Here is a 26,587-nt window from a genome sequence, read left to right as displayed (position 1 = left end):
ATTTTCGTAAATTATAATTTTACAGATAGATTTCTAGAGTGCAATCGCACGATAAATTTAATGTTTACTTTAAAGTCATGATTAAAAAAATGAAAGCTGCCAGGGAGGAATTATATATAATAAATGATAGAGAGTAATGAAGATAATGACCAGGCAGTCGATGTCAGATTCCGTTGGAATCAGGCTTTTCTCTCCTTAAATAGATTGGTTTTCTACTCTTCAAAGATATTGGATTTCGCGATCAATACTTGGAGCGAAGCACGTAATCCGAGAAAGCATTTTGACATCGCAAAAAATGTAAAGTACATCAAATAATGATTAAAGCAGAAGTCTGTAATATTCAGAGATTTCTTTATAACGATTACCCTCTTTAAATATATTCTGACAAGCTTTGAGAGAAAACTTTCGCCATTATTAACAGCGGAGATAATCGTTTCCTACAAGGTAGTTGTGTAACATTGAATATTTTAAGATTGACTTTATTGTAGAAGAAAAAGAAATATGGTCACGTTAATATAAAATAAAAAAATTATGTAATTGTATTTAAAATTTTCAGATAAGTTTACAGTTAAATATAAATTTAATAATATAAACAATAAAAGCATAAAAAAATTATTTTAAAAAATTCACAATAATTCCAAACGTGTGTTAATTTAAAAAATTTCAAGAAGTCAGTGCTTGAAACTTTAAATCAACGTTATAATTGATCAAATGTTAATTCTTCTACCTGTGTCGTGCAGGATCGAGATCTTTTAAATTTATTGTTCTTCGGTCCGACTCGTGGATCTTTATAATCGCAGTTTCTCTCATAATCACCGTTTATTTCTGAAGCTCTTTGCCATCGTCTTACAAGGTGGTCGGCAGAAGAAGCAAAAGCAAAATCGCGGACACCGAGGGATGCCTGAGATTCGCGGCATTTACGGTGACCCAAGGCGGTGGCGGTAAGGAAGGCACGACGGGCCTGTCCGTTCTTTGGCCCTCTTGAGTGCTACCGGTCATAATCTGCGTGGTACCGAAATCATCATCGCTGTTGACGGAATCACCTTCCTCGAAGCCGCCTGCGTGTCCTCGCCTGCCGCTGCTGTTGTTCTTTTTTTTACCCTTCACTACTGGCTTCTTACGCTGCCTAATATCCGTGTTCTTCATGAGAGTCGTCGGTGTCGTCTTTGCAGAAAGGTGTAGTTCTAAACAGGAAATGATAAAACATTGTGGTATACTGCGCAATATGCCGCAAGATAATAACGCTGAGAGAATTATATTAAATAACGCTAATGTAAAAAAATAGGAGTTTTTAGAATTTATACTGATAAAGCTTATTAATTTATTGATGAAAAGTAACACAGAAAATTCTGAAGTTCTTCTAACATCACACCCGTGAAAATTGCAAATAAAAAGACCGATATTATTTTTAAATACTGTCAAACATATCGCAGGATATATCACTCGTTTCATAATCGGAAATGAGATATTAGAGAAGATAGGAGCGGACAAAATACAATTTTAGACAATATCAGAGAATTCTTTGTACCTTGCAACCGAACTACGCCGTCGTACTTCCCGAGCGCGTTGACGGACGAGCACACGTATCCACCAAAGTCCCGTTTTTCCAGAGAATTGACAGTGAGATTCATTTGCCAGGAATACTCGTTCAACGGTTGCTCCGTCATTACGTATTTGTCACTGGGCAGCAGTTTCTCGCCTAAATAGAAAGCGAATGGAAATATTGCGCTGTTTTTAATTGCGCAGCTCTTTCATGTGCAGCAGAAACGTTCTCCGCGGAATTCAATTTCTGCCCCACAAAAGCGATCAAAAATACAATCGTGCAATATAGGCTGGTACGATCCAGTAAAATACTGCTCATTTAAAACGTGTTGAATAACAGACAATTATTTAACTTTAAAATTTTAACTTTAAAACAGTGCGCACGATTAGTTTATTAAACGTTCAAACTACGTTCCAGTATGTTTCCAAGTACGCTTTAATACTTGAAAATGAAATGTTTACTTTAACATCAAAGACAGCTAACGTTTGGTAAAGTAAGTTCTTACTACTAGTACACCGGGGAGCAATAAAGATTTTTGCAAAAAAAAAATAAAGACTCAAATAAACAAGATGAAAAACATATTCGTACCCACACTCGAGTCAATAACTGCAAGAGAAATGTGTAGCTTACAAACAACACTTTTATGGTTTTCCAATCAGAGCGATATAAATGACTCAATTTTTGCTATACAACTGTATCAATTATTCTCATATGTATTTTTCAATATTTGCGTATCGTTTATTGCGCAGCATAAAGTAACGCTTTGAAATCATCCGCGAGAAACTGTCGTCGTTAATCAAAAATTTTCAAACGCATTGATTTTGACGGGAAATTTATGGAGCTTTTTTTCGGAGCGGCAGCGCGTTTACGAGCAATTCACGAATTTACATATTTGATTAACGCGTCTAGTGCAAAAAGTCTCTTCGTGACGCGACAAAACTATAATACAATCGCGTGAAATGTGTGTATGTGTGTGTATATATACATGCGTGGATGCACAGATTTTCAATCTAACGCAATTCTGACTTGCAATCAATATTATTATGGTACGTTGGAGTTTCCGCTTTAGAAACTGATTGCAGCCATTCTATGGTTAATCAAGAGTGCAAATCTGTTAGTGTAATGTGAGATAATACAAATTATAGAGTGTCTGATTATCAAATTCAAATTTTAACAAATTCTTGGATGGACTTAATTTAATTCGCGAGACAGCTACTTTTTCGGCAATTTTTTACGAATCCAAAAGTATTTGTAATTCGACGTTTCCGAAAACAGATTTCACATTAGATAGTATTTACCTCTCCAAATTGTATAGATAATTCACGCTTTATGGAAATAGCAGATTGTACGAAAAGTAGATCATATGAAATATTCTGTCTCTCACCTGCATCTCTGTACCAAGTATTCATAGCATGCGGCGACGCTTCGACGTAACATTGCAGCACGACGTCGCTATTAATCGGCGCGGCCACTAATTGATTTGTCACTTTAATAAGAGGTGAAACTGAAACAACCGATCATTAAATTATCGCAACTAAGGAATAATAGTGTAGTCTCTGACATCGATAGAGAATAGCACGATACCCCGTCGTCTTTTTTTAGTTGTTTGCTTCTTGAGCAAATATTTTGCGCTTAACAAAAAACATTATACATTATTAATATTACATCCGAAATAAAAATTAAAATAACAATGAGTAAGTACGTCTCGTTCATTCTGCACATTTTCAGTTGTGCTTGTATAAATCTTCATATTTTTTTTTAATGCAACATTTCCTGTTCTGATAAGATTACGAAGATTATCTTAAATTATTACTTGCTTAATTAAAATAGAATTATGAAGGCAAAAAAATTTTACGCGTTATTTAGAGGTGAGCAAAATGAGGTCAGACAGAAGACCAAAATAGATGGAATAAAAAAATAGAGTGAAAAATACGTTTGGAATCCCAAAGGAGACCGCGTGCTTCTCATTCAAGAATTAACTGGTTCTGTCGCACTTTGTGCACGGCAGCCAACGGTGGGTTAATATTACATTTCGTAAGCAGCGAATTAATGCGAAACCCTTTGCGCTCAAATATTTACACGACCCGCGACGACGTGGATAAATCGTCAAGCCCGCCGGTTAATTTTGCAGTAGCGCGCGGCCGGAAGTTTCACGCGCGAGAAAAACGCCCTTCGCGGGTGAACTTCGGGGGTTGATAAAGTTTTCATTTGCGAATGCCGTTAACCAAATTGCACGGTGATTTTTTAGACTCCCGATACGCGAGGCGTATAACGTTGCGAACAATGCGCGCATTCCCGGTAATTCTATTGTTTCTCCCAGAAGAATGTTATTGGCATACTTTTCGCAACAACGTTGTCTTCCAGTGATGAAACGTTGGATTGCTTAATATTAAAACAAATTTTGCGTTATTGTATGAGACATTTAAAAAAAAATACATAAAAATGTGTAACAACATCGAAATAAAAATATAAAAATATTTTAAATTACGATCAGTGTTGATTATAAAAAAATTGAAAAAATATTTGTTATACTATACTAATGATAGAGGTTTTTTTCGTATTGTTCAATATTAACAAAGTTGTGCGATAGTTCTAGGGGAAAAGTTTTTGAATGGGGAAATTGAGGTAATATAGATATCGAAAAAGGTTTTAAAGTTTAACTCAACCTCATTTCCTATTGAAAATCTCTATCGGTATATTCCTAACCACAGCGCCGTACAGAAGCCAGATGATAGTTTTACCACCGATATTGAAGAAGCATTAATAATCGATATAATTCTCACTAGTAATTAAAGTACATTATAATAAAGTACATTTACAAAAGAGAGCTCGACATAATTGAAACGAAAACGCTGCACCACCTTTAAAATTCATGATTAAAGATTTATTCCCGATAAAAAAAAGTTTCATAATATCTCGTAATACTTTTAAGAATTTTTTACATTTTAAATTTATAAAGTGTTTTAAATATCTTAAATTACTTGAGATTTTATAAATTTTCATCGGAAAAAATTTGTATAAAATAAAAAAATGTTAACACATTTCAGAATCTACATATACAAAGAATTCTAAAAAAAATATAGATAATATATTTCTCAGCATTTCTGCAAAGTATTCCAAATCATATAAAAAAATCTAAAAAATTTTCTAAAAGTTACCAAATTTATATAAAAATTCTGAAGAATTATGTAAAAAAGACTAAAAAATTTTTTCATCATGGTATACGAATTATACAAATTATCTACAATTATAAAATTTGACAGTAAAAAAATCGAATTATACCTATATATAATATGAGAATATTATACAATTTTAAAAATCTGTGAATAAATTTTGAATTAATAGGTATAATTATAAAAAATCTCATAATTAGTTCAAATTTGGAAGATGCATTATAGAAGTGTAATGTTTCGATACAACATTGTTCCAAGCACATATTGTCTTAACAGCATTATAATCATTATATACCCGGTTTAATTAAACAATTAATTAACGCTCTCATCTTTTATCCGTCTTGTCATACGTGAACTTATGAAAGACAGCGAGTAATTATGCAGTATAACACGCAAGGAAGGATCCAGGGGAATCCTTCAATATAATAACTTTTAAAGTAAAAATCTATAACTTTTCAGACAATCGCATTTCTTTGTAATTAATTATCATTCAATTATGATGCTTTATCTTCTATAAATAACATATTGTTTTTTTATTTCGAGAAATTGAAGCTTTCATAATACATTTCATTAATGTGCGTGATTGACGGCGCCTATATCCGTTGCTCGACAATCGTGAGAACATGACTGGTATAATGTTCGGGCATTCTGCCCTGGTAATGTATTCAACGCGACGACGACGAGGCAACGGCTAATTAACGTCCGCATCGCGGCGTGATACCTACAGTGAACATCGACGGAGTAACGCTTGCTGACCGTCGGTGGCACATTGTTGCTGGCTATGCAGAGATACGTGCCCATCTCTTGCCGAAGCACTCCCGTCAGTTCCAGCGTCTCACCGACGAAGGTTTTCAGAGCTGCAACCGGAAAGATCAATATTTAGCACTTTTAAAAAACATCGCATTTTTAATATCTTTTCTGTGCGACGTAACATCCCCCGGGAGACAAAATAATCTATAATATTTTTTTCCCATCTTCTTTCTTTCAATTGCACAAATTTATGTTTTTATATCGTATTTTTAATACAACATTAATAATTTTGCATGTGGCCACAGTTTATGTAGATGTTATTAACTTCAGGTACGATGAATAAATTCCGATAAAGTTTACTGAGATTTGCGTTGAATGTGTATTTGATGCGTATGGTCGTCTACATAAAATCACTAGCATAATTTTCATATGAAAATATATTTTCGACGTGAAAGTTTCAGTTGAATTCACGTGAGAGTATTGTTTAGAATTTAATATCTCGCATACTCGGATCATCAGTGTTGTTAAGAGTGGAGAAAAAGATAAAAATTAATATCGAAATAATAATAAAATAATAACTAAATGAGTTATAAACCCCTTAAATCTCAACCGATAAGACAAAATTCGTAAGAAAGGCAATAGGAGTCAACCTCCAGTTGTTAAAATTTCGAGAATTTATTAAAAATATCATATAACAGTGTAATTTTTGCTGTACTTATTAATGTTGAATTACTGAAGATCACACTTAAACAGGAGTACGAAGTTATATGATATTTTTAATGTAATAAATTCTCGAAATTTTAACAACTAGAGGTTGACTCCTATTGCCTTTTTTACGAATTTTGTCTTAATTAATATCGAGTTATCGCAAAAATTATTTATTTAGTTTCAAGCATTATTATGAACGACAGTCTTTAATAATTATATGTCTTATAAAAAGATCCGTTTTGCGCTCACAGTGCTTGTAAGCATCATTTATTCGTGTTTTATATTTAATATTTGATAGATAACAAGGATGAACTGGTGTTTAGTGTGTAAGCGTGAAAACGGAACGCGCATCCCCAGTCAATCAGCGCTCAGTTTATAGAACTGAAAAATGTATTTGCACATTTGCATATAAATATCAAACATCAAGATCCGCTTCGAACGAAAATAAAAAATTCTTGCTATTATTTGTATTAATAAATATTTGGCAAATAAAAATATTATCTTTATGCAAATGTTATTCTTATCGATCTGATGTCCACTTATAATACTTAAGAATAATTATGTATTTTATCGAACGCTCTAATTGAAACTACATTATTTTTAACTTACGCGCATCCCCAGCACTTTTTCGATCCTATTATTAAATCAATATAAAAAGACTTCTCGGAAACCATCGCTTAAATTTCTACGAGAGACAGTCAACTGGAGTTCATTGTTCCGACGACCGTCAAATTTCGAGTGTCGTTACCGGGAATGCGTTGTAAAAGTTTACGGCGTATATCCAGTCCCGCAATCCCGTTTAATCGGCGATGCGAAAAAGTCACGTTGTCGCGAATGACGCATCCGCGAGGTGACGAGATCTCGATTGCCAACTTGGGTGACTCGTTCTCCTACGTCTTCCATCTTTCGCGATATACGGAGGCATCAGCAGGAAGAAGAAGGCGACTTTACGATCGTTCGTTCGTGCGCTATCGTTTGTTATCTTTCTCTTCCTTCTTCTCGGATGGATCTTCTCCCGAAGCCGATCTCCTGCCGAAGTCCTTCCCGCGTTTAACGAGTGTCACCCCGGATATGTTCTCCAGGTGTCTATTTTTACGACGCTTCGGAGATCAGGCTGACACGGGTGGGCAAAGGAAAGAACGATAGTTGAAGAGGAACGATGGTAGTCGGGGAGGACGAAAACGGCACGAAGTGGCGATTACGATCGGAGAATTTCTTCTTTTACGTCTGTTCTTCCTTCTCTCTACCCGCCTCGAAGATTCTCAAGCTCTCTCATTTTTTTTCCACACGAAAACTCCTCGACTAATCTCTCTCCAGCGAGGATGACGCTAAGAGGACAGGTCGTCGGAGATTCGGAGATCCTTCCAGGAGGATCGCAGCTTGTACACGGAATGTACTCCGCGTATAGCGGATCGGGGATTACCTAGGGTGACGTGGTCGGATTGCTTGTAAGAGCGGTCAATAAGTGCACTTTAACTCGCGAAGGACGACAAGCGGATCCTCGTCCTCGACCTCGTCACGCGGGGGTCGTTAACCCTTGTTAAACTTTAATCCTTCGGGTAGGATTAATCGCGAAAACGAGTTCACTTGAAGTTTATGGGACGTAGAACGATTCTTCTACAATTTCTCTTAATCCGCGGGAGGCGCTAAATAGATCTTTGTACGCTATCTCAATGTGAGATTCTCTCGGCGTTCCTTCTGACAGAAATGAGGAGACACTTTGCGACAATAACGAAATACGGGGTACGGCACGATGCGAGAGGCGCGTCGTAGAACGCAATATATGTATTTATCGATTTATTTATTTTACGATTAAACTCGAAGCAGCGCGTCGTAATAATTTATGGTTTTAGACGTATACCTACCCTCCCCCTTCCCACCGCGTATGCATTGTGGGGGTGTGTGCTTATGTATTTGCCGCGGGGTGTAAATTACCGTTCGCGCTGTAATTAATTACCGACGGGCTCGAGTAAGCGCGAGAGACGATCGATTATTCCGCGCTGATGCGCCTCGACACTTTATCGCTCCGACACTTTTCCAGCCGCGTCGGCATGGCCGTCTTAATTAGAGAATCGACGTAATCGTGGCACTTTCTTCCCGAGAGCTTTATGCGTATACCGCTGACTCTCCTTGAACTTAATCCCGCCTAACGGCGTGAAAAGAATGGATGTTATCAATGATACTCATAAAAAAACGATTGCGTCACTTCATCACTTCCTGTAGCTGAAAACTTTTTATCCTTATGCAAAGGATCTCTTCTAGTTATTTATATTGGCGATAAAATCAAACGTCACTTTTGCACTTTATACTGATATATATATATATATATATATATATCCGATAATTAAAATAAATATTTAAGCATTATACATAAATGACGTGATATTGTTCTCAATAAACTTTTCTCCGAAATCAGATTTTGATTTCATTCTCTTTTCAAATACTGTTTCTCATAATGGAATTTATGTATTTTCTATTGTACAGTTTCTACGACATCTGCAGTATTCAATAAATTATTCTGCATTCAACAATGGCAATGAATCAAAGACGCAATTCGATAATAAGGCTAAGATGACCGAGAACGAGAAACCATGTCGGCATGCACGAGCGAGTCGTTACCTATGACCCTGTTTCTGCAATATGTCCTGCTTCGCAGTTAGAATTCGCCGTTCAACATGCATCCTATACCAAGTCAGACGTTAACTTTGAATGTGTGAATCCTAAACTAATGTCAAACCCTCAACTTTATAAAGTATAACTCCAAACACTCTGACCAACTCTACTTTAAAATAACAAATAAGCATAATTATTATCGAGACTCCGAAGAGATATATCTTTGCAGAAATTTATATATTTTATAACAACTGGATTAATTGAATCTAGTTTTAATTGTCAAATTTCTAATTGTCTTTACAATCTATTTAAAAGTACATTTACTTCATATTAGACTTTTGCATTTTTTAAATATTTCTCGGTAGTTTTATCTCTCTAAATTAAACAGAAAAATACATTTTTACTCTCGATTAGTATCGAACGTTCAAACGACAAGAATTTTGTTAAATTATTATTTTAATAGAAGTTAAACAGTTTTTTGATTAACAAACCACACTCTGATTTGTGCGTAGACTTAAATACATAATCAAAATTTATTCCTACTTTGGGCACAATATTATTAAACAATTATTAATTAGGGTTGTAACTAATGAGATGTTTTATTAAATTCGATTATAAAGGAAAATTCGATCGCGGGTTTAATACTTTGTTTTTATTTACATTTCGGAAACGTCGCATGCGAGCAAACGTCGGCATGTTATTATTTATTACCATTATTGTTCCGCTGAAACCAATTAGTATCATTAAATTCGAGAATATGAAATTATTAATGATGAGTAAAAGGAAACATAATTGGCTACACAATATTCGGGTTACGATGAAATATAAGCATCAAGGAATTCCTCAGAATGCACACAATCCGTTTCTATTTAACAATACAAGGTAAATTTGAATACAAATTAAATTCAATCATCTTTATATAATACAACGTATCATTACGTGAAGTCTCGCAAAATTCACAAAATTTTTTGCAAATATTAATTAAGGAATTTTAATTCTACATATATTATATAAGGTTAGAAGGAAGAGAGTGTGCAAATTCTGTTTTTAGAATATTCTGTAATATAAATAAATCCGGTTTACATTTTGCCCACTTCGCGTATCTCAGACGGTCGTAATTTGCACTGTTTGACTCTGTTGAATCTGTTATTATTCCGACGAAATTAATATATATATATATATATATATATATATATAGTCATCTTGCCAAATGCGTTCGTGAAACATGCGGTTTCAAAGGAATCTCAGATAACTCGATTTTACGAGAATGCTGAGTTCTGCGAATGTAATGCGATTCAAAGCTTATTCTAAAATATCAACGGTAAGTGAATATAAGTTCATCAGAGCATGGACTGCACAGCAGTTTGCATGTTATATTTTGAGCTTGGCGTATCCGAATCTACTAATGTATGTATCCACTAATATATGTCTATTGAATGCCTCTCATAGTGATGAACGTTAATTATCAGTATCGAGCGGGGGGCGGAAGCCTTGAATGCATTTCAAATCTAGGTCTGATTTATCGCATCCCGCATTATTATTATTGAAGTATTAATGTAATAAAAAAAAAGATAAGACATCTCTTCCAAATTTTTAATTAGAATAGAAAATCCGCGTTTCATTATTTGTTTTTTTGTGAGAATTAAATTCTTCATTTATTTTTAATATCTCTTAATATATTAAAAAATTTTCGATACTAAAGTTTAAAAAATTTTTGTAATTCAATTTTCAGAACCAGTGTTGCGTCGCTTAAGATGTCGTAGATAAGAAATCAATTATAGAAGCTCCTTGGAAGTACAGTAGTACACTTACATTGTTTCTGCCCATCCTCTCTAAGGATAATATTACGACCGTCTTCTCGTTTCCAAGTGACAATAGGCTTCGGCGAACCAGTGGCGACGCATCGCAATCTTATATTGCCTCCTTCATGAGTGACCATACCATCTGCGGACTCGTCATCCATTATGTCGGGCGGTATCACTACTTCCATATATCCCATCTGGAACAAGGAGACATCAAAAGATTCGTATGTATTGTGAGAAACTTCAGACTTTAGATTTAAGTATTTAACATTGCGATATTATATATGTTGCAATATATATAGTTTGTTTAAAAATAAAATTCACGCACTAAACCATATAATAAACTGATATTGAGCGAGAACCAAATTATATCATCAGTCTCTAATAGAATTTTATAATTATGTGTTGTAAAATGCAAATTAAATAACATCATTGTTCCTTTAATTTTTTAATTTATATCACATCGGAACTATTTGAACTATTGTTTAAAATTACTCTTCTGTATACAGGTTGTCGAATATTACAAAAGGGTTTCTGTTATCGGGTTCTTTGTGCAACAGCAATCTGAATCATTTTATTATTAAAACTGTTTCTAGCAAAAGATAAGAACGGATTAATTGCATTTTGATGTACTACGAACGTGAAGATCAAAGAGTTAGAAAGAATTCCTTTTTGCGGAGTAAACAGCTCGTAGAGAGGTCATACTAAAGCCGTCTGCGCAAAGACAAGGCTCGAACTACTCACTGGAAAAAAAGTACATTGTTTTACAGTCCCAAGCACGTACACGATGAGGGTACTCTCGCACGGGTATAACGTGCAAGAGTATAGAATTTACTGGACGTGAAATAGTACACGTAGCCTATCCAATTCGATGAAACAAACATGCAATGAAATTTATGGTTTTAGGCGAAATAAAATAAATGCCGGTTTGAGTTTGCTTCTTTTATCACACGAATTTGTTTTTTTTTTATTTTATTTAGTAAACGTGCTTCGTTCATTATTACACAAAATTTGCCGAGATGAGATCTGCATCTACCATAATAATATTTTAATACTGCAGTGAAACATCATTTAAAAATTTCACAGTTAATATTGCTATAACAATAATATCATATAGTCCGAAACACATGAGCAAACGTAAAATTTCCATATATTTTATTCTACGTAAATACGTAAATAGATAAAAAATAAAATTCCCTGATAATTGACGAAATCTGAGCTTCAGCCGCGTTTAATTAGAGAACAAAAATTTATTGTTGTACCATATATTTGCAGCGGTAAAATAATAACGTGCAAACAACAATATAAAATTTCTGTTGCTTTACATCCTTCAATAATCCTTTTATATAAAAGTACTTTAAAAAAATCTAATTAAAAGATCTTAATTATGAAAGTATTAAAAATGATACTAAAAATAGTTTATACATATATTAAAAAATTTATAAATTTTTTAAATTTATAATATGTTCTGACGAATCTACGAATTCAAGATAGTCAAATTTATTTAATAATTTAATAATTTTAAAAAAGCACAATAAAAATCTTAAATTTGTGAGCCAAAATGTTTAAAGCAAAATGTTGTAACTTTGCAAAATTCAAACAAAATGCATATAATTTATAAGAATCAACGACAATTAGTATAATAATAAGCTAATGAGAACACAGAACTAAATAATATGTATTTATTATCTTCGCACATGTATGACGCAGCATTAAACATTAACTTCATCATCGTCAGGTCGGAAATATCGTGTCGTCGCCTTGCGCGAGACGTCAGTCGACATAAACCACACTAAAGTGTCTCGTGGCTGTGTAAAAAAGACATCGTTTTACGTCCCTGAGCACGTACCGGCGGTCGCCGGTGTGTTATGGGTTAACGTGAATGTAGGTCAAATTTACTGGTCGTGGTGCGGTGCACATGTCCCATGGAATTCAATGCGACCGGCAGAGTGGCAAACCTTCCGATGCAATATACGGCCCTGTGGCGAGATAAAGGGCCCAGAGTGCTCGTCGTAGTGCGAGCAAGACAAATGATAAGTTTGAGTGAGATAACACGAGTATGTGTAATGTGTACATATATCTGTGTTTTGTGTGTGTGTGTGTGTGTGTGCGTGTGTGTGTGTGTGTGTATGTGTGTGTGTAAAAAAGAGGATAGCAAGATAAAAAATGAATGAAAGAAAATCCGGGATCACACACGACTTTCTAAAAATATTATCAGAGATCATATATAAAGATATATGTTTAGCCACTTATACAGTTTGCATTGGCTATGTTAATTTTACAGGGTGTCCCGCATTTAAATGCTCAAACAAAAACAAAAACGAGCAGGTCTACAAGAACTTTTTTTTTAGTTTGTCGATCCCCTACACGCTCCTAAAGCTTGGCTATTTAAATTCAGGACATCCTGTATATTTAGTGTTTTTTTTTTCTAAATTAGTTAATTTAGCAAATATTTCCAAATTTCTGAAAACTTTATTTATAAACCAAATATTTATATATTGCAGCTTCGACAGTTTCTCTATTCTCATATTTCAATCGATAAAGATTATTTTTAGAGCATCTTCTTGCAAACTTACGAGCGCTGGTTTACGAAAGGATGTAGTAACTGCCTGGTAATGGTTTGGTGAGTGCGCGTCCCAAGTGGATAAGATAGCGATGTAAATGCGATAAATAATTTCACCGTCGATCGACTTGGTTCGAGATTTAAGGCACGATGGGGTATTTCGAACGACCGATCCGAGAACCAACGACGGGAAAATAGTCGCCCGAAGATATACAATATATGCGCATCTGATGCACTTTTAACGTCGACAATAATTTTCCAGGTGCCTTTTTGAATACGTAGCTTACGCTTTATCGAAAATCTACATAATTAAAACCACGCGACGTCACGTCGTGAGGATTTCATTCTTTTCACTGACCACCACAAATTGCCCTTTACGTGAACATTGTGTGTTTATCATTGAACTCTCCCTTTCTTTCCTTTTCTTCTTCTTATGTATTAATAAAGTTTAGGTAAATGCTAGAAGTCTATGGGCAGAATTAAAAAAAATAATAGATCATTTTCAAGGGAATTTAATAAGCTTTAAGATAATGTTATATAAAATTTAATTTAAATTCTATTATTTTTTAAATTAAAGAAATGTGAAAAGTGAGTAAATTGCAAAGTAATAAAATTGTGCTGCTAATATGAGAAGTCCCGAGAAATTGATATTGTAATAACACGCAAGTACATAAGTATTACAATTAAAAAACTTTAATGTTTCTAAAATACAAACAAACACAGCTAAAATGCGCGTAAAATGAGCATGCGATGCGCATTGTACCTAAAACTCGTTTTCAAGTAGTTGGAACCAAGTATCGCAAAAACTCTATTCCGGTAAATATCTATTCCGGTTGTCCTTTTTATTATTGCATACTAACATTTATAATTTAGCAACGATTTTCACAATGTTTTTACAGTTTTACGATCATTAAATCTAATTTCTGTAATTAAGCAATTCAATATATCTCGTATTTTTCTATTAATACGATCTCACTCTATCACTACATGAAGAATTTATTGCCAAATATTTACTTATTAAATAATAAACAAGGTTTAAAGACTGATCTCAATGAAACTTGAAGACTAGCTAAAATCTAAAATCTTTTTTACACAATGACTACGGGCATGATCTAATACTGAATTTTTCACTAAGTTTTCAATCCAAGAGTATAATAAATTCATGGTGAAATCAATAAATAGCGTTTATTTATAGTTTAGCAGAAACGCCGCTCATATTAGACGCCTATTTCATAATAGGAGGCTTTCCTCTATTAATAAGATGAACAGAAATTATCTTGACATAATACATGTAAAAATGTTTCTATTAGTCTCTAGAAAAAATGTCTCTATTGCTTCGCATATAACATTTTTATATTTAATAACATACTTCTAACAACTAATTTTTCGTTAGAAAGAAAAATTTGTTGAATTCCAGAACACATAAGAATTCAAACATAAAGCGAAATCTTAAAAAATCTGGAGATAAGCCTCCACTCTAATTTTGACAACTTGAGATCTTCTACTTTAAATAACGTAAAAGCTCCTGCTTCTCGATTCTGAATTGCAGCTGCAACGATGGGCTGATATTACAATCGATATTGAATCGCCAAATAATGGTCAGAGAGGGTTGAAGAAAAAGTGCGCGCATTAAAAAGTTATGGTCGGGCTTGTGTATGGAATTTTAAAAATTCCACCGGACGGATCCGACGAAATTGCGCGAAACCTCGATCTTTTTAATCGAATTACGTCGCGCTACGCGACGCGGTGCTTTGTCGGTGGAAATCGATAGAGCCGCGTGCGTAACGACCGTCGTGCGCGCGATTCCAACGTGGAAACGCCGTCGAAAAATAGAGCGTCGTGCGGAAGGTAAATGGAAATTAATTTAACAGAGATACGTTGTTATTGCGGATCTGCGTCGCAACGTGTTTTAACGTACCGGATTAATACTGTGTGAAGTGGTATTTGTGGTATTTCAAAAAATGCGGGTACCCGTGTTATAAAAAAAAAATAGTAAATAATAATGGAAAGATGTGTACGCGAAAACACGGGGATACGCAAAAACGTTGTTAGAAAAGGAATAAAGAATTAGACTTTTAATTGCATCGTAATACATTGTTCTATGTGTGCCTTTCAATATTTGAGTATATAAATGTATAATACATATATTGTTGTCTCACCTGACTGCGCATAGGGTCGGTATTGACTTGACACATGTAGGTACCAGAGTCGTTCTTCTGGACATTCGACACGTGCAGTTTCCACGTGTTGTGCCCGTTGTGCGTGACGGATAGTCGGCTATTGTGCGCCACCATGTGCGTGTGGATCGCCAGAATCGCTCGAGAATCCGACTTTATCCAGGCTACCTGAAACACCGAAAGAAAATTTTATTTTTTGGAGCAAAGGTAGAACGGAATTTTACACTGAGAAAAATGGTCTGGTTGGATTAAACAGTAATTCTGGTGGAAAATGGACGAATCAGAATTTTCTGGTTATGTCTATTAGAATTCTAGTTGAGATAACTAGAATTCTGATTAATATAATTATTCTGGTAAAAATAAGAATTCTAGTAGATTTTACCAGAAATATGGTATCAACCAGAATTCCGGTTATCTCAACTAGAATTCTAATAAATTTAACCAGAAATTTCTGATTCGTCCATTTTCAACCAGAAATTTTTTTCAGTGTACAATTTTAGCTTTTTAATTGTACTTTCTAATCGGAAAATACAAATAGCCGCTTGAAAATATGTGTGTGTGTGTGTGTGTATAATTAGAAAATATAATAAAATTCGATATATTATACAGTTAATCTATTACTAAATGTATAAAATTAATTTTGCGGCTAAATTTGAACGTCTATTAAAATCTGAACAATGAAGAATGATTGAGAAAAGATAAGAATATAAAATTTTATTAAATTAAATGTATAAAGTCTAAAATTAGTTCACGATGTAGCAGACGCTCGCACCGTCATTTGCAGTAGTTATAGACGGATATAGTCAGACTCACGGAAAAAAAACGAGTTCTACAAGTAAAACTAAACGCGGAAATGTGCAAATTTAAATTGACAGATCTAATGTTTTATCTCGTTTCAATAAAAATATAAGCGGAAACATATATTTCATGCGCTACATTTACTATCTATTTATATTATATTATAATTTAAAAAGAGACAGAAATTTTTGAAAGACTGCTACATTTCACATAAATCTCAATGTACGTTTTATAATAAATGTGTTCATTGTACATTCGTTTCTAATATTTAGTGTGCTACGAGTGGCAATTCTTTTTTAATGCTTTTTACGATAAAACACGAAGGATTGTTTAGAAAAAAAAACATCGTACCTTGTACGACTGCAGATGATTAACGACGCAGGTGAAGAAGACGTCACGACCTTGGATCACCGTGTGATTTTCTAAAGGAGCTAAGAACTCGGGCAAAACTTCGGGGGTGATTTGGCCTGAAACAATGCAACAATGTAACGTTCAATTATTTTATGTTAATTACTTTATGTCCCCTTCTCCCTCTCGATTGCACGAATTAATAATGGAAGACAAACGCGCACACACACACATCGGGGAAACATAATAAATATAATAAAAATTATTTTCTATAGACAATACAATAAAAGCTTTCGAGTTTTTGGTAGAAAAAGAAATTAAAGAACAAGTATCATAATAACATATTTAGACGACAATGCAACGTGCGCAGACAATAGCAGAATATTAAAAAATGTATTAAATTTACCATCAATTTACGAATTTCAATCTTTCATCATCGATAAATGACAAGCAAAACAACGCATTTTTGTAACGCGTTATGTGTCGCGCTCAGCCCTTTCCAATCTCACCGGATATCACGACGATGTGATCGTGTCGCGCGCGTCGCGCTTGGAAAAATACGATGCGCTGCGAATGTTCGAAAAAAGGGAACGAAAGAATGAATGCGCTTGGCATCGTCGACGAGCAGTGTCTCACGGAATGCACAGCCGCGATTCGCCACCGTAGAAGTGCATGCATGAGCGAACAGCATGCTGTCGATTAGATATTCAAGACGGGGGTCGAGGATGGGTATAGCATCCCTCTCGGTCTTTCACCTCCGCGCCCTTCAATCGGCCTGGCAGAGTAGAAAGCCACCCATATTCTCGTATCGAATTCTTGTATGCGTTCATGCAAGAAGGGCGATAAATGGAAAAATTCTTGAATCTCGCAGTCGTAATCCGAACACCGGCGCGGCCGTCCTCCCCAGTTTTCATGGGGTCGGTTTTACGATTACCATGGATTGGCCGATCTGCCCTAGCCACGCTCGCGCACTTTGCCCCCTCCCTTCAATCTTTTCCCTTATTTCTCTACGCTTTCATTCCGCTCTCTTTCCCGCTCGACCCTTGCCGACCTTTTTATTAACTACTTAAATTTAATTTTCGCTTCATTGGAAAAAAAAGCTGCGAGACTCCTCTAGAAAATGTTGTAGATTTATCAGACGTAATAGCGTCTGGTGAAGAAATAATAGTCATTGCTAGATAAAATATATTTTAATTCAAACAATCGTTATACTTACAGTACAACTATTGTTATACTGGCATTTTTTATTTATACAATTTTGTTCCTAAGATGTCTTTTCTTACTCCTCTTTGTGATGTTTTAATTAAATTGCTCTTCTTCTTTCTTATACGTATAATATTCAGATATTTTAATTCCAAAATACGAAATAATGGAAAATTTCATTAAGGAAAAGTAGATGTCCTGAAGGGTTCAAAGCATTTGTAGCGCAACTGCATTTCTACTCTATTTTCCTCTAGTCTCTTATTCTTCCTTTCTCTCTAATGAAAGGACTCTAATTTTACGTTTAATTTTTCATAAAAGTAAGTTCTTATAAGCGGCAAAACGTATGCGTAAGGTTCGTTCGCACGTATGAGCACAGGAAAGTGAGAGAGAGAGAGAGAGAGAGAGAGAAAGCGAAAGAGAGAGGAACAAAAAAACATAACGCAAGTATAGCCTGCCACGCTTTTATTGCGCTGGAATTTCATTCCTGGTCTAATTGTAATCAGCGAGGTGTAATTCTAGCAATTTGTCTAGGGATATCTAATTAATTAGGTCCTTTCGCGACCGGACAGGACGAGTACTATACACAAACGTATACGCTCGCGGTCTGCCATCTCCTCGTTAATTACACCGTGCGCAGGATGGAATTTTTCATCGGAATTATCACGCACCATCCGCTCAGGAAATTAAGATCGCCGCGATGTTCACGGCTGCACTACGCCGGAACCAACTTCGTTTTCCTTCTCGTTTTAGACATCGTTCTGTTTACGCTAACGTGAGGTTAAATCGTGCCGCTGGGCACCTTCGTGCAAAAATACATAGCCTTAGCTTGATATTGCACTGGCAGACAGAAAGTTCTTCTACCAAATACATTAGTCTAGTCAATGTTTTGTTTCATATCGAAATATAACAATAATTAATTATACTCACTGAAAGAACGATTTTGCTAAAGAGTATCCAAAAAATTAACTACATACAGATTTAAAAATAATTTTATTAGAATATCAAAATAATTGTGTAGAATGTTTAAATGTTGATGACAATGTTGCAAAATGTTTTACAAGTCTTATTATAACAATTTATTTGAATGTCTAATAAAATTATTTTTATGGTCCAAACAAAATTATATTCATAATCTCTATCTAACTAAATTTTTAGATACTTCAGTAAACGTTCTTTCCATGCTGATATTTATTACACGATTTGCTTCCCATGTATTAATTCCCACTCCAAAAATTCCGTACTCGACTGAGAGTTCGCCATCTAATAAGGACCCTTCCTCAAAGCATGTCATGGGTACAATACACAGACAAGGTACACACACAAGACACACATAAGCACAGTTTTCATTTGGTGGTTAACTTAGTTAGATTTAACCTAATATTTTATCCAATTATTTATGAGCATTATCTATGATGTCATGAGTGAGGCCTATTGGATGAAACATGAGGTTAAATTTAACTACAAGTTAATGAAAAACCGGACCATAAACACACTGTCACCAATAATTAATTAAATTATATCAAATTATTATTAATGCGTGGCAACTGTCCTAAAATGACGTTTAATTGGGGACGCCTTGGCAATGCTAATTAGTAGTCCATGTAATATAATAATACATAGGAATGAATTAACACGTAAATTATATAAATCATCAGAGCTCTTTAAATTATTTTTGACGTGTATATAGAATAGGAAAGAAATAAAAAAGATAAACGAAGTGTTTGTAAGTCCGTCTTTTGACATCGATTCTTCTACAAACAACGGCGAGAGCTAATAAGATGTTCTTGTCGCTCGCAATAAGCGCTCGCGAGCGTTAATAAAATAGTTATGCAGCATTTGAAGGTGACCCTTCACGAACGGTATTAAAGGCGATTATAAAAGTCACAGGGCATCGTCCTCGCCCTCGGTCTAATTCAAGAGACGGGATCCTCGAGAACCGTCGGACGGCTCCGGCGATAGACTTGGGATGAGCAGTATCCGGTGATACCTCGCTTTATCCCGGAGAAACGACGGTAAGCCACCCACACAATGGCGGTCGCGAAGCCGTCCGCCGATTCAAAGAGTTTGGATTTCGCTGGCCTTTCTCCTCTGCGGCCTGAGAGAAATCCCATATCGTTGAAATCGCGAATCTAAAATGTGCTCCCTGGCCGAACGATTCTCTCGTTCGTGCGAGATAGCAAAATGTTCCCCGGACAAAATGATCGTCAGCACTGTAAAGTCGCGCGATATGAAAATCTTCCTATCGCTATTTTACACACATATCTTTAAGCACTCTTCGTAATCGTCCGGAATGCATAGATCTGTTCAACGGTGAGATCTCAAAATGCGTTAGGAAATGCGACCACTAGGGATGCCGCAAGATTCGAGATTTCGAGAATCTTGTCTTGTCTTGTCCCAAATTTCAAGACGAGATCGAGACAAGATTTGCGCGGAGAGTTTAAAGACAAGACGAGATTTTAGACTCGAGATTCTTGAAAATTGAAAAATTATAGAAATTATATAGGATTTATGTCGCAGAAGTCAGAAAAAATAGGAGTGAGTAAAATAAAACTACTGTTGAATCGATTTGTCAATGTAATAGTAGCGCGATCATATGCCACAACATAAAATGATGTATACTGTATATACCGGAATTACTGTAATTGTTTTCCTAAACAAATAATACAAACATGATTAATAATACCAAATATGTGCAATATTGCTAAGCCTAGATCACATTAAACTATATCTAATATAATACTAATTGTAAACCAAATAATACACGAATCACATTTTTGTATTATTCAAACAATTTATTGCGCCAATTATAATTATTATTCGCCAAATAATTTTAGATATTTAAACAAAGTAGGGATCTCGCTCTCTCTGATTCCTCGCATAATTTATTTCTATTTTTGTTATAATTAATCCTGCTGTAGAGAATAACCTTTCCGATGGAACGGACGTTGCGCAAATACTTAAGCGTCGTCTACAATACACGGAGTAAGAAGAGTAAAAAATTGACCAATTACAATCAAATCTAAGAAGAATAATCGATTGTAATTGGTCAATTTCTTACTCTTACTTCTTACTTCGTGTATTAATTGTAGACAATTTATTTAAACACTTTATTGCGCCAATTATAATTATTATTCACCAAATAAGATTTTAGATATTGAACATGTAGCCCATGAATTTAAACAAAGTAGGGATCTCGCTGATTCCTCGCATAATCTATTTCTATGTTTTGTTATAATTAATCCTGCTGTAGAGAATAACCTTTCCTATGGAACGTTGCGCAAATACTTAAGGGTCGTCTACAATACACGGAGTAAGAAGAGTAAAAAATTGACCAATTACAATCAAATCTGAGAAGAATAATCGATTGTAATTGGTCAATTTCTTACTCTTACTTCTTATATACTTCGTGTATCGTAGACAACGCATTATTTAAATTGTCGAGAATTTCGAGACAAGACAAGATTTTCGAGTTCGAGATCAAGACAAGAACGTACATTTCAAGATTTTTTCAAGACAAGACGATATTTCCTAAAATCTCGTCTTGTCTTACGGCATCTCTAGCGACCACGATTTTATAAAAAAAAAAAAGGTATCGCTTTTGACTACGTCAAACTAGCTTGCTACTTAAAAGACGCATTTTGAGATCTCACCGTTTTATAGGACTATCATAGGATTTTTCCGTATACAAAAGTCCTATCTTAAAGGAATCCTTCAATTTTCAGTAAAAAGCTTACTGTTAATTGAAGACTCAAGAGACATAAAAAAACTGTTAATAATCTTTAGTGGTTTTGTGAGAAAATGACATATAGAGTCGCAAAAAAATAGTTTTTTAAAAGGTATAAATACCTAATTTAAAAAACGTTTTTTTTTGTGCAAAGATCTTATGATTTCTCAATCATTTATATACGCAACCATAAATGATGGTTTATAAAACGCTTTGCTATTTGTTATGCTAAGAGAAAAATACATTAATTCATTTTTATAAATATTTGTTTAAATAGTTCTGCGGCTAAATATTTATTAAATATTTAGTAAAAGTAAACATATGTTTCTTTGATACAAGAACACACACACATTTGACGATTTCACTTCATAAGATATCGACAAATAAGAAGAATTAAGAGTAGTACGACTTTACGCAAAAAAGATAACGCTTACGAAAATGTCAAATTACATTTTATGCAACTGTAGACGATGGTTCATGAAACACTGCTTCGCTGTTTGCTAAGAAAATGAGTTATCAAAAGGGATGAGAAGTACTTTTGGAGATTCCATTTCATGTGATATTCTGCAAACGAGGACGAGGAGAGAGCAGCAAGAAGCGCAACACGCTCGAATGCGTATGCTAATAGGCAGACGTGCTCCGGGCAAAAGCGACTATTAGCGTGGGTAGTGACAATGAGCCGGTGTCATCAAAGAAACATTTGCACCCGCCACAACGAAATTATTTCGATACGCAACTCATGCGCAAGCAGGCACGAATCAATTAAAAGCCGCGAGGATTGACGAACAACGTCTGTTTAACGAAAAATTAACTTTAGATTTCGCAATATTAAGTCTCTCCTTCAGTTTTAAATCGAACGTGGACTTTTCTTTTGCAAGAATTTAACTATAAGCTGACTAAAATGTTTCCAGTTTCAACATTTAACTTTCAAGTTTTGATTATGTTCTGTACATTTTATACCACGAGTTACCTATTTAAGTTCTTTTCCTTCCTTTTTCTTTTTCTTTTGTTCGTTATGTTCTATCCCCTTGAGATCAAATTATCATCTTTTTTCTACAAGTAAACATAGCAGCAGCTTATTGGCGCCTATTATCTTTTTCGTTCTCTTCTTTATGTTTTTAATAATTACACGACTTACAGGAATCAAATATTGTGCATACGCAATAAAGTTATTAGGTGTTAAACTTAATTCCTGCCGTTTTTCGTCTCCAAAATTGATTTGTTTCGAAGGGAAGATGAATGAATACCTTAATCAAAGTAATCTCCTCCATTTTCTACTTTATTACTAATTAACAATACTTTATTAATAATACTTCGATTAAGGTATTTCCCTTCGAGACAAATCAATTTTGGAGACGAAAAACGGCAGGAATTAAGTTTAACACCTAATATTATTATACTAATCTCATGGCGTTTAAATTTCTCATGAAATCGTGTTTATACAAGATCAATAGAAGAATTAAGTTTTCTACTATATACACTTCAATTATCGATGTGCCGCAATACTGGAACAACCTTTACTCTTCTTAATTCGATCTCGAGTATCTATGGCTAAAACTCGTGGTGAATCTGGAACGCCCCGTGTATAATGTAATTGAACAAAAGTTCTGTTTTAATTAAAAAGAGTAGGGGTAGCTGGATATAGCCGGACCGAAAGGACAATCGAGAACAGGCGGAGGTAGCGACTGTTCAGGGGGCGGGGGAGGAAGACAGCGGAATTACTCCGTATTTCCGCGAGGATTAAACGTTCGGCCTTTTTGTTTTTGTTCAAATGTTCCGGATTTTCAGATCGCGGCAGCCTGGAAAGCTAACTCGAAAAATTCCACGGATTCTTGCACGGCAAGCAGAAGGGCGCTCGCAAGTTCGTCCAACACGTGCGCGCGTTCTCCATCGAAGAGTATTGCATAAGACAAAGTGCACAGAGGGGAGAGGGAGAGGAATGGGAGCTACATCACGTGTCGCGCCCAGACGACGACGGAATCTTTACGGCAAACATAGAACGCCGAAGGGATTACGCGAAAGAGTTTCGTTAAAAAGTTCCGGTAACGAAGGATTTACGGCCGTGCGAGACAGAGGTGGCGTAAAAACGCCACCCGGGACGCTCGAAGGGGGAGAAGAAGCTGAAACACGGGCGAAGTCCACGTTTAAATGGAACAAGATCGCACGTGACCCTGCGTAAATTCGGGGATACCGTCGTGCAGCGCAAAGTAATTTAAAATGAGAATTATAAACCAACCTCGGGTCGCGCATTCTCTGCCTATTGCGATACGTAGAAAATTTCGCATTATATTATATTTTATATTCGAGCAAGCGCATATATAATTTTCCATAATGAAAAAAAAAAAAAAGTTTTAAAAGATTAATATTGGCTTGTCTATCAAAAATTAGTTTGACATACAAAAGATGGTAAAAATCGATTTCACATTACTCAAGTGAATCAAGATGGTTCATAAGTGGAAGGAACAAAGACAGTTTCACACATACAGACGAATGTACTTAAGCGTACGATGTAAGAGGATTCTCTCGATGAACGAAAGAGGCACGGCTCTCTCTTCGGGGATACTTATCAGATCGGAGCACACGCCTATTGATTTTGGCTTAAACGGGGAATCCGCCAGTAGATAGAAGTTAAGAGAGGAGCCGAGTCTAAAGAAAGAGCAAGCTGCACTCCCGCGGTAATGCCAGTTTCTCTCGTGCCACGTGTCACTGTACGTTGCCATACCGCCGTAAATAAAAAAGAGAGCGTGCGTAATTGCGCAATTAAGAGCGATTACCGAATGCTCGACGAAAATACGCCGCAGAGGGGTAGGAAGAAAAAAGATAAAAAGCTGTCTCTCCAAGGGTTCCGATATTAAATGAAGATGTAGATTGAACGTCCAATAGGAGTTTGAAATACGCAGCGAAATGATGAAAAAGGATAAAGAAATAAAATAAATAGTAGTGCGCGGCAGCGGTATAATCTTGGTAAATAAAAGATGTGCGACTGTCTTCAATGAGTACCTCGTTATCATTTTTTAAAAAATTTAATCCGTCGCTAATCGCTCATTATCGATTCGTAATGGCGAAAAAGCCGCCTTGAAACTTCCTCGAAATATTCCTGTAAATGTTTCTATTTCCACTTTCAGGACAGATTTCGTTCCTGCCGGCGTTTTTTTCACCGTATCACCGAGAGGCCCCGGGCAATTCCGCTTGCCAGGATACGTCCGCTATTTCCGCTCCTTTGGTCTGAGAGAGATACCGGCGACGCGGGATCTCCGCCGAACGAAGAAAAATAAAAAAAAGAGTCGGTTATACGCGCCTCCGGTGTACCGTGGGGATTGTCTCGTTAGCATAATCTGTGGGAAACGCGGCCACGGCTCTCCTCTCCGATAGTTTCCTCTCCAATTCACGTTTATACTTGTATTCCCTTTTCCTCCGTTTACGTCCAGTCGAATCGTCGTTATTTTTCCCAATACGTCCCCAGGAAAATACTTGCGATGCCAGCATGTTTGCATTTAAGGATACTAAACCGTGTTCCAATTCCGTTAGCCCGGGATCCTGTCTTTATAGCTTCTTATAGGAAGAGATACTATTAATTAGGTGGTTTTTATATTAGTTCCAATTACACTTTTTTTTTTATCTCCGATATTAATTTTATACGCAGGTTTATCGACAAAAATCATTTAAAATTGATTACTTCTGAAAATTTATAATAGAAATCATTAATTATTGCAAAATCGTTAATAATCGTACAATTTTTATTCTATTTGCAACAAAATACAAAATATATAATTATAATATACTCTGTTTAGTCAGTTTATTTATTATTTGCGCTGCTATACTTTTAATTATTCCATAATAAAAATTCTGTTTCATACACAGTCTCACATAATTTTTATAGCAATTTTATTCTGCATCCACGTATTCGCGTTTACTGAGCCAATTACCGTTGGCCGAACTTTTTTCCGCTGGCTTCAATAAATTCCATTTTACTCTTTCTCCATTAAACATATCCATTAGCTTCTTCATATCTCGTCACTAGTAATTTCGTATAAAAAAATTTCACGTTTCCTATTTCGTGTCTCATATACCTTCGTATTCGCGCGATACATTATTTCGTATTTCCGCGTAATATTCATTATCTGGTATTACGGTAGACGCGATTTCGCAATCTCTCGAAAAAGATTTTGAAGTACGGTCGGTTAACTCCGTTATTCTCTTCACGAAAGAGGCTCGGTGACGAGTCGCGCGCCGCGCCGTTGAAGAAAAGAATAAATTTTTCTCACGTTGCGGCGGAGAAACGCATTTGCTTAAACGTATTCGGACACTCGTTTATTTGGTCACGCATTCTTCAACGGCTATCTCTCCAACATTCCCCGTCCTGAATGCCAAATGAACTCCTCGTGTACCGCCTTCGGGCATCGCGAAGAAGCGAATTTCGCCGTCGCGAACGCGCGCCTGCCAGTAGCAGAAGGAGAGGAAAAACTTTTCCATTCCCTATAATACCATGCCACGCGCGTGCGATGTACTTTCGATGCTGCGCTTCACTTAAAGTCGTAAAAGCGATATAAAGCCTTCTCTCGAGTGACTAACTTCCTCATTTCGCTTTTTATGCTCCGGGATACATGCGTCCCGCCGCCTGTAAACGCCTCGAGCGAATCTTGAGAACATGTGACGTTTTATTTAGAATCAATTTCTGCGTTCGTTGGGTACCATGCAAAAAAATATTTTGTTGCTTCAGTTAGAATTATACCGGTTTTTTTGTATCTGATAGAAAATTATGTATCATACACGGAGAAAAATGTACAGTATTATACACTAGAATTCTAATAAACTTTATGGAATTATCAAGTTCATACAGGGATACATGCTTACTTATGTAAAATTTTCTTTACATTTCTGGTAAATGAGATTGTCGATGATAATCATTCTTATTTTATTGACAACAATTTTTTCTTTAGCATTGACAAAATTTACTTTACTGCATAGTAAAATATAAAAGTTCTGAGAGTTGTTTGTGCGCTCGTCAATCTTGAAAATAGTACGATTTACTTTACCGTAAGTATAATTTATTTTACTGAAAGTATAATTTATTTTACTGTAAGATAATATATAGTCACTTGAAATGATGTACTATAATCATAATGTACTTTTTATCTTAAATCTCCGGTATTTTTACTTTTAGGCAAATAAAATTTATCACAAA

The 26,587-nt window shown here is 35.4% G+C and overlaps 1 protein-coding gene across 1 annotated transcript in view; it reads right to left on the bottom strand.

The window, feature by feature from the left end:
• Positions 1-652: 652 nt before the first annotated feature.
• The window catches only part of DIP-lambda (Dpr-interacting protein lambda), a 164,994-nt gene continuing 139,059 nt past the window's right edge, over positions 653-26,587 (bottom strand). The window contains exons 4-10 of the mRNA XM_018509354.1: positions 16,479-16,594; positions 15,312-15,497; positions 10,600-10,786; positions 5,442-5,573; positions 2,928-3,047; positions 1,529-1,699; positions 653-1,184 (exon numbers count right to left, since the gene is read on the bottom strand). Coding sequence (XP_018364856.1) covers positions 847-1,184; positions 1,529-1,699; positions 2,928-3,047; positions 5,442-5,573; positions 10,600-10,786; positions 15,312-15,497; positions 16,479-16,594 — 1,250 coding nt within the window. The 3' untranslated portion in view covers positions 653-846. The remainder of the gene's footprint in view (positions 1,185-1,528; positions 1,700-2,927; positions 3,048-5,441; positions 5,574-10,599; positions 10,787-15,311; positions 15,498-16,478; positions 16,595-26,587) is intronic.

The sequence above is a fragment of the Trachymyrmex cornetzi genome, unplaced genomic scaffold, assembly GCF_001594075.2.
Source record: "Trachymyrmex cornetzi isolate Tcor2-1 unplaced genomic scaffold, Tcor1.1 scaffold299, whole genome shotgun sequence".
Taxonomy (NCBI): Eukaryota; Metazoa; Arthropoda; class Insecta; order Hymenoptera; family Formicidae; genus Trachymyrmex; species Trachymyrmex cornetzi.
The sequence above is the reverse complement of the archived record's forward strand: the minus strand, read 5'-3'. Positions and strand labels throughout refer to the sequence as shown.